Source organism: Borostomias antarcticus (assembly GCF_949987555.1).
Source record: "Borostomias antarcticus genome assembly, chromosome: 1".
Lineage (NCBI taxonomy): Eukaryota > Metazoa > Chordata > Actinopteri > Stomiiformes > Stomiidae > Borostomias > Borostomias antarcticus.
This window is the reverse complement of record NC_140234.1, coordinates 24,314,062-24,324,061: the sequence shown is the minus strand read 5'-3', so window position 1 is coordinate 24,324,061 and position 10,000 is coordinate 24,314,062. Positions and strand designations below refer to the sequence as shown.

The following is a 10,000-nucleotide window of genomic DNA, read 5'->3' as shown; positions in this document are numbered from 1 at the left end:
CTCCCCACAGTGTGAGAGTGTGTGTGTGTGTGTGAGAGTGTGAGTGTGTGTGTGTGAGTGAGTGTGTGAGTGTGTCATCACCTCCTCTCCCCACAGTGTGAGAGTCACTTCCTTGCCGCTGGTGTCCATCAGGTGCAGGTTTCTCCTGGACGTCTCCCGACTGGACTTGGTGACGATTCTGGACACGTCCTCAAAGCTCCTACACACACCTATCACATCTGAGAGGAGAGGGAGGGGAGGAGAGGGAGGAGAAGGGATGAGAGGGGAGGGAGGGGAGGAGAGGAGAGAGGATGAGAGGGGACAGAGGGGAGGAGAGGAGAAGAGAGGGGAGGAGATAAGAGGGCGTGCTCTCTGAATCTCTTATGATTGAGACAATGTCATCGACCTCTGAACTCCATTATCACCATGGGAACAGGCTGACAGTTGTCATTGCCATGTTATAATAGCGTATTTGACGATGCAGGAGAGAGAAAGAGAAATGAACAGAAAGACACTAGTGGGTTGGAGGGGTAGATAGAGAGACAGAGAGACAGAGAGAGAGAGAGGGAGAGAGAGAGGCCAGGATGCAGCCCCCCTCCCAGTCTCCCATCAGAAGGGCTTTCTGCGCTCCAGGCTGAGAGAACCACCCTGCTGGAGCCTCTACAGTACCAGTCCCCCCCCCCCCCACACACACACAGGCAGCCCATCACTGCTGCATCATCTCCTCTGACACAGATGAGCACTGCGCCGCAGTCTCATCCGCTGCTGTCTGTCTGAACGGCTTTCTCTCCAGCCTCACCCGTTTAAGCCCCGCCCCCCGTTTCAGCCCCGTCACTGTCCTCCACGCTTACTGTACGACACACACTCAGACATATTTATCCCGACCATTACCAGGATCACCTGTAGGCAACCAGCCATCTCCACACCCACCAGCTAATTACACTCCCTCCTCCTCGTTAAGGTATGATCTCTACTAATAATTAAAACAGTACCGTAGGATCCCTAATAATAATGGACCACGGGAAAACAAGAGCTGTCAGGTTAAGAATAAAGAATAGTATTAATAGTATGTTCTTACCCTTTCCTCTCCCCTCCTCCCTCTCTCTCTCTCTCTAACCCCAGTCTGCCCCTCCTCCTCCCATTCTCTCTCCCCATTCCCCTTACCTATAATGGCGTCCTTGTCTCGGTGCTCAAGGTCAGCGATTGGTACAAAGTCGCACTGCACCATGGGAAGGTCCCGGCTGTCGTCGCAGGGCACAATGCTGGTGTGCGTGTGCAGGGACATTTCATAGTCGTTCTTTAAGGTGTTGTATTGTTTATTGGCAATCTTCAGAGTACCGTGAGAGATGTAGTATACCTGCAGTGAGGAAGATTGAGAAAACTTTGTCAAGTTGACATCCAATCTTTGACGGAGGCTCAGTAAAGGGACATTAGAAACATCCGACATGAAACATAACACAAGAGTCATACAAGACAAGAGAAACGTTGGTTTAAGCCATCCTAGCCACAGTGCCCTGCCCTAACCCAGGACATTTAGATCCGATTCTCATCACGCGCTGTGATGTGCCATGTGCTCTGGGCTTCAGTCTCCCCTGGAGGGTTTCTGCCTTCTGCCGGGCGTTCAGGGCGCCCTCCTCTCCACCACACCTCCAGACTCCTTCCACCTCGAAATGTCTTCTGGCATCACTTCCTGTGGTCCAGCGAGCTCAAAGGCGAGCACTGGTGGGCCCAGAAAAACAACCACAAGCCTAAGAACCACAGCCCTCCTCTTCCACAGCTCTGCGTCAGGTGCGTCAGCTACATCAGGTACGTCAACTACGTCAGCTACCTCAGGTACGTCAACTACGTCAGCTACCTCAGGTACGTCAGGTACGTCAGCTACATCAGCTAAGTCAGCTGCGCCAGGTGCGTCAGCTACATCAGGTACGTCAACTATGTCAGCTACGTCAGCTACATCAGGTACGTCAACTACATCAGCTACCTCAGGTACATCAGCTACGTCAGGCTTCTGTGTTCTACTCAATTTGACATTGGAGAAGAGAATACTAACTTCAATACACACTCCACAATAACTGATCACACTAAGATGGTCAGGATAAGGGTGAGAATATCAATGGAGCACTTATACAAGTATTTTACTTATGTCCTTTCATGGACATAAGATGAGGAGGCAAGCAAGTTGCAAAGGCAAATACAAAGAGACAATGTCGTTGGACGGTCTACATACAGCAGGAAGACTTGATGGTGTCAATACAGTCAGTAAAGACGTGGATAAGACATTGTCATTTCTCCAGTCCAGTCAGCATGTTATGGAATAGAGCAACTGCTAACCTTCCTCAAGTATCCCAGACGGAATGAGATGAGGAATGTTTTTTTTTTTTTTTTTTTTTTATAAAGCTTTTATTGGTAAACAATCACATGACATATCCAGTTTGTTTGAGTGGAATGTTGGGTCTTACCGAACCCGTTCTAGTGAGTTGCTTCTTTTAAAAATTCCTAGGGCTTATTCCATTTTTGGTTTGTCTGCTTTTAGTGTTAGTGCTCCGATGTCTTGGAATGCCCTACAAAGTTCCCTAAAAATGTCTTCCCTCTCTACTCTTAATCATTTTAAATCTTTGCTTTCTGTATTTTAAACATCTTGTTGTGATTGTTTTAGCTGAATCTCCTTTTTATGTCTTCATCTTTTAACCTTTTACTTTGTTTGCCTTAGTGTTATTGTGTTATCACTGTCATCTGTTTCTTGCATTTTTCTTACTCGTCGTCACTGAAAATGAGGGCAACCTCAGTAGCCTTTGAGTATAAATAAAGGCTATTGAATTGAATTGAATTGAGTGAGGCTGAAGGTGAAGAGGCCTCCCATCCTCGGCAGGTCAGTAACTAGACAACGCTGGTCCATTCACCCACGCTGGTGCCGTACAGTTTACTGATTCAGTTCCATGCGTCAAAAGCTCTGGCACCCAAAAGCAGCAGATGTCCTATCGGCATCGTCAGCCCTCCAACACGGCAGAAAATAGAGAACGAGGCAGCTAAACACGCCAATTCAAACTTAATCTCAAATCTCAAACTCAATCATACCCTTTCATTTACTCACTCTCTCTCTATTCACGCTTTCCTGTTTTAAGCGGGATTCATGTCTTTATTTGCCTTTGCAGGGCAGAGGGCTCAACGTCAATCTAGCCGTGAGCTCCAGTCCCCAGCAGTGGGGCCAGCTGAGAGCGACTTGGCTGGAGGAGATGGATGTTCTGGGGGTTAATGACCAACTTCCATAGCTGCTCCCACCTGTAGAGGCTCAATAGAAATGTGCATGTCTGTGTTTTACAAGTCAGACTATTGGTACATGTAAATGCAGGTCACAATGGCTGTGTCCAAATTCAGGGGGAGCTGCCTACTAAGGCAGCATTTTATGTCAGCATTTGCCCTTATTTGGCCTCCCCCCCCCATCAACTCACTGTATTCAGTAGATTATGGTATTCTCAGCGTAGTAGTACGTTAATAGCACTGCTCCAAATGCGCTGACTAGCATGAATGATGGCCTAGTCTCTGCAGAATCTACTTAGCAACCTATGGAACTTTGATGGGATTTCGGCCAATAGTTTTTGAGAAAACCTAAAAAAGAAAAAAAAAGAATTCCGATGAACCACCAATGACTCATCAGAAAAGCTCACTTGAAGCCATTTTGCGAGTGAAAAGGGGCAGACAGACAGTATTTCCAGTTACATGCGTAACTTTCATTCTATGAGGGAGGCACAGCCCCTCAGGGCTTCGCACCTATTGGCATATCCCTCCGCCACATGGTGGATCAGCTGAACTTTTACGTACATGGACAGTCTAGACGGACCGTCCCCCATCAAAGGTCATCTTGCCGCCAAAATATCCTCTGAACTCAATTCAGCAAGTAATTAAAATATACATACATTGTGGGCTTTCCTCTTAGCCCTGAGATGGCCCGTAGCCCTAACCTGACTGGGGTCGTCTCAGCTGGGAAAGTCTCAGCTGGGAAACAGAGTTGAGCATCGTGATCGAGCCACAAAAGAACTGAACACATTGCTTCCATTTTCAACATTCTATCTCTGAAGTGGGGTTTTCTGCAATGACTGCAACAAAAATGAAATTACGGAGTAGACTGGACATGAGGAACACACTCCCGGTGTCTGTTTCCCATCCCCACAAGATTGCACCGTCTGGTTGCCGGGAAGCAAGCACAGGGCCCCCACTGATTTTACAGATTTTTTAATATATATTTTCTTATTATATGGTCATTTGAGAAAAATATGCACTTAATGTTGTTATAATATCACATAGGCCTTTTTGAGTAGGCCTTACCTTGGCCTAAGCCAATGCAGCATTGAGTTATTATTTACATTGAGTTATTACATAGCCTACATTGGATTATATATTATAGCCTATAATTGTATATATTGTGTATGTATATATATATATATATTGATGAAAATGGCTGTTTTCAGAGAAATGTTGTGGCTTAACCTGATCCCGTTAGCTGTTTCTAATTATGATGTTGACCCCTGAGTGTGGCTGTCGGCCGGAGTTTTCTGTAAGAAACTGTCTCCCTTCCATAGACTTATGAGATAAGGGTGACATTCCATGGTTGGTACATTCTGTGGACAACAGCAATTGTTGTGGTTAGAGATAGCGACCTGGGTGCCGAACCATCGGCCGGTTATCTCGCTACAAGGCCATAAGCCACAGGAGAGACCAGACCAGTCCAGACCAGTCTGATCGGGGAAGGGGGGGGGGGGTGGGATGCCCCTGAACCATAAGAACCTTGCTCGAGCTCAGATGATTTGATTTGGGCCAGACAGCCATACAGACAGGCAAGCTGACATTAGACTAGACGCCATCGTCTTTTGGTATGCTATAACCTTCTGTAATAAACAGCTTTTGATTGTCGCTCAAATCCTGTGTTGGAGAGATTCATTTGGAATACACCTGGAAAAGGGACACTGGACTGTGTGGTATTGTCTGAGATTGGGGGCCGTCTTTTATTGAAATCAAAACACAACGCAGAGCTGAATAAGGACAATAATAAATTATAATGAAAGTCAACAATTGGTGCCGTGACCCGGATCGGACATCGAACCCTAACAAGTCCAAGACTGGTCGTCAGCCAAAGCAGACAGCTACAGCCACGTGAGACACCTGGTTTGTAATGCTAAGGTGTGCGCATTGTTTTGTCTTGTGAAGTAGGCCACTGCTCCACTTCTCTATATGGTTTTATTTGTTGCCTCTGGGGACAATAAGAATTCTCCAATCGAGGGCCTGTGAAAGAACAGGGGATACCGTCCACGTGAAATACGGGGGATGGTTGTGCTTTTAGCCTTTAAAGGACAGCCTGTGCGAGATCAGGACGGAATTGCCTTAAAGGGACCTGTGAGGTCGGAATGGTTTTTGTGGGTATGTTTATCGTTCCATATGGAAGCTAAATGTGTATGTATGTATGCTTGGGCCTAGAGATATATACATTCTAGGGAAGCGTTGTTGGTGAGGTCACTGTGATAAAATCATACAGTGTGTGACCCAGCACTCCCTCTCAGCAGAGCGCTGGGGCCGTTCTCTCTCACTCCCCGACTCCCCTCTCTCACGCCCCTCCCCTACAACAGCACAAGAGTCAAAACTACAGTAAGCCAGTCGCTTGACTACCAGCGAGAGAGGGAGAGTAGGCTAAGGAGGAGGAGATAGAACACCCGTCAATGACGGGCCGAGGTCTTTCTCATCTTACCAAAGTGAGCCCGTGCTAGGATGCGTGCTAGGATACTAGTCGATGCGGTCAAAGGCTTTGGATGCATCAATAAAACCAATAAGCATAGATAAATAACTAGACTAGAATATGCATGGCAAGTTATTTGGGAGGTCGAGGCCTACATTGTTGAAAAAGCATAAGTAAGGGCAAACATTGTTAAGAGTTCATGAAATGTAGGCCCTAAATAAAGCGTTGTTGAAAATAACTTGATGTCTTCTTATTTTGGTGGCTATAGAGCAAAATTACATTCTACATTCAGAGTCCATGAAAGTGTTGACTGTAAATAAAGCATTGTTGAAAATGATTAGTTTGGTAAATTGTCAAAAAGACTTTCATATTTTACGTTTTCCGAATTAGAGTCCATGAAAGTGTTGACTCGATGTAATGAAGAACGCCTCGATGTACAGTATACACACCCTCTTCACTGTCTCATCGTAACCGTTTCACATCGCGCCCAGTGCGAGTCAACGTACTGTATTTGCCACGCAACTCGAAATCACTGTGAATGATTTTTCGAAGATCTTCGGTCAACAGTCAATCTCCTGAACTGAATCCAATTGAGCATGCATTTCACCTGCTGAAGACAAAACTGAAGGGAAACCGCCCAAAGAACAAGCAGGAACTGAAGACCGCTGCAGTAGAGGCCTGGCAGAGCATCACCAGGGACAAAACCTGGCATCTAGTGATGTCTGAGTTCCAGACTTGCAACCAAATGTTAAAAATTACAATTTGAGTTATGATTGTTAGTTTGTCCAATTACCTTTGGTCTCTTAAAAAGGGGGGTACCGCGTATAAAATGTGTTGTAATTCCTCCACCGTTCACCTAAAGCTGAAAGTCTGCACTTAAAGCACATATTGAATGTTTAGTTTCAAATCAATTGTGGTGGTGTACAGAGCCAAAAGATTAAAATTGTGTCAATGTTCAAATATTTATGGACATAACTGTATTTTTTCTTAAATTGATTTTGCTCAGTGGACCCCTTCAGTTACAGAGAGCAGGCAGCACAGTTTATTAAAGTGTGATACAGGGTATTTGTTACTATTTAAATGGTAAATAAACTGCACTTATAAAGCACTTTTATCCAAAGCACTTTACAATTAAGTCCTCTCATTCACCCATTCACACACACAATACACACACCAATGGTGGCAGCTGCCGTGCAATGTGCTAGCCTTCTCACTGGGAGCAATTTGGGGTTCAGTGTCTTTGCCCAAGGACACTTCGATGTTGTCAGGAGAAGCTGGGGTTCGAACCGCTGACCCTACAATCATTGGACAACCCGCTCTACCTCCTGAGCTACAGCCGTCCATATTGTAAATAATAATTTGATAAAACAATACATTGACTTCTAAAGCCACCTTTCGTAACTAATGAATAAACATGCCACTGAAAACATTACCTCTCGCTAAGCTGTCGCTGGGGTGGAGGTTATTAAAGTAGGTGTGTGATTCAAGGGCTGGAGAGAGGCTACGGTGCAAACTTGAAACCTAGAAACCAGTAGCCTAATAGAGGTCATGATCAAATAGAGGCCATGACCAAATAGAGGTCATGATCAAATAGAGGCCATGACCAAATAGAGGTCATGATCAAATAGAGGCCATGATAATAGAGGTCATGACCAAATAGATGTCATGATCAAATAGAGGTCATGATCAAATAGAGGTCATGACCAGATAGAGGTCATGGTCAAATGCAGGGGTTAGGATCACTTTTACCTCCGCCCCAGCGACAGCGCAGGCGAGAGGTCATGTTTTCGGTGGCGTGTGTGCATGTGTTTGTTAGCAGGATTACGCAAAAAACTACTGGACTGTGTTAGAGACACAGGGTTTGGACTGGGGTGTGCGGAGGAAGAGCCTGGAGCGCACCGCATTTGCCCCCCGCTGGCTGTGACCTGTGAGGGGCGCCACAGAGCCGGCCAAATACCGCCACCCATTCACCTCCATTCATTTTTTGGACTAGGATTACATAAAACCTACAAGACCCCTTTTCATGAAACTCGGTGGAGGGGTGTAGCATGGGCCAATTTAGAACCCATTTAATTTTGCCACAGAGCCACGAAATGCATTCAGGGGCGGAGGTCTGTGCTCTCTGAGCACCATCTCTAGTTCCTCTCTATATTTACCTTGCTAATAAGTTTATCAGCAGATTTTTTTGAGACTTCACCTGGCAGCATAATTATTAAATCAGTAGTTAGATATTGTTAGTGATTAGTAAGCTAGATAGTTAATAATCATTATTACTGTAGTAAATTCTAAATTAACTAAAGTCAGCACAGGATAGCAACGGCAGTCGCCATATAGTGTCCTCAAAATTCTCTAATTTATGTAAACATTAGTCTTGTGCGCAGAACACCACAAAAATGCAGGGTGTATGACGTCATGTTAAATGCAGGGTATATGACGTCATGTTAAATGCAGGGTGTATGACATCATGTTAAATGCAGGGTGTATGACATCATGTTAAATGCAGGGTGTATGACATCATGTTAAATGCAGGGTGTATGACGTCATGTTAAATGCAGGGTGTATGACGTCATGTTAAATGCAGGGTGTATGACGTCATCAGGGCTGAAAATTAACATTTTGGCTCACCTGCCAAGGGGACAGGTAGATGAAAAAATCCGCCGGCCAAGTATATTTTTTACCGGCCAAAATAATAAATTGCCTTTTTTGTCACATTATACATCTGTTTCAGTACTTTTCATTCAGATAATAGTATTATGTTGAATACATGCTTAAGGAAGAGGCCAAAGTAAAATTTCAAATAAAGTAGTTTAATTCGATGCCTAGAAACATTGCAATTAATAGAAATTCAAATATTCATTTCCATTCACTTCCACGGTGTAGAATTATCCATAACTAGCTAACCCTACACAAATATGAGATATAAATGATCCAAGCCTTCACCTCATGGTCTTTATGTGTTTATGAACAAAATACATATACTGTAACATATTCACAGCCTGAATCTGGGTGGTGGCCGAATCAGATTAATTTCCGTCGCCACTGATTGGGCAATGTGACAACGAATGACAAGGTTTATCCACAAAACCTACATCTGTTGAGTCAGACTATAATCTCACCTGTAACCCTGATGCATCTCCCGCCTGCCTCTCCAGGTCCTGCCTTTCTGCTGCTTTGACCAAAAAAATTCTAATGTCCATTTTTGTCTTATTTTTTCTGGTCATAAAAGGGAAATGATTGACAATATCAAACTACTTGCAGACATGAAACACTCTTTTCCGTGTAGCCTACAGCCTATTCTGTGTAGCATATGAAATATGAACATAATTACGCTGGACTTGGACTGAATTGCATAAACAAACCAGATGTCTCGTCTCGTTTGTTTAGCCTGTTATGCAATTCAGTGGGCGAGTGAACCTAGCTAGTCATTGCTCAAACCTAGGAGTTTGCAACGGTTATACCGAAACTGATTTATTACTAGCTAAAGACAACTGTTATGACAACATTACAGCACCTTATCTCTGCCTCAGCAAACGTTTACGAGACCTAACATTTTAGCTAATACGTACAGCTCTGACTAGCTGCACCACCATCTAGCACTAACATTACAATTTACATAGGCATTTAGTAGGACGCAAACTAAACTATTATCATTGATACAACTCTGTACAGAAAAATAATTGTCGGTCAACATATTGTATTCCCTATTGTTCAATAACTTCAATCTTACTTCTGCTTAATCAAAATTCCCGCTGTTGCCGACAGTCGATGCTCGATGTGCTGTGAGCTGCGCGCTGAGCTCGCGAGGCAGGCACTCGCTGGGTCACAGAGGCGAGGGAGGTGGGGGGGGGCTACTGTACGTTGTTGATTGGATAGCTTGCTGAACGCAGCTGTCAACCAGGCCTTAATTCCCAACCGTTTTGCTTTCGCAAGTTGTGAATGGTAATTAAAAACTATAGTTTTCACTCTATTATTTTTGGTAGGGACAATTCGTCCATACCTAAAACTACACCTATGGCTGGATGACCAGTGAAGTCAGTCAAGGAGGAACCAGTACCGTCTTCAGAGTTTATAAGCTACATGACAAGCGATCAAAGACATCCCTTCTGAGAAACAGTGGCTTGGTATGCTATGGAAGCCCAGAGACAGGATGGTACACATCTACTGTAGGTGTCGACTGTAGTAGCGTGCGTCCTCTGAGGTTAATGTGAACGATTTTCTGTGCGCGAGTAGCCTCGTGTCACCAGTCTCTTCTAGTGCGCGAGGCTCCGCAACAGTCATGTGACTGAAAACTTTATT

The 10,000-nt window shown here is 44.6% G+C and overlaps 1 protein-coding gene across 1 annotated transcript in view; it reads right to left on the bottom strand.

Moving 5' to 3' along the window:
- Positions 1-10,000, bottom strand: part of LOC311319946 (replication protein A 70 kDa DNA-binding subunit-like) — a 33,826-nt gene that overhangs the window by 12,533 nt on the left and 11,293 nt on the right. The window contains exons 9-10 of the mRNA XM_084451580.1: positions 1,144-1,336; positions 82-218 (exon numbers count right to left, since the gene is read on the bottom strand). Coding sequence (XP_084307706.1) covers positions 82-218; positions 1,144-1,336 — 330 coding nt within the window. The remainder of the gene's footprint in view (positions 1-81; positions 219-1,143; positions 1,337-10,000) is intronic.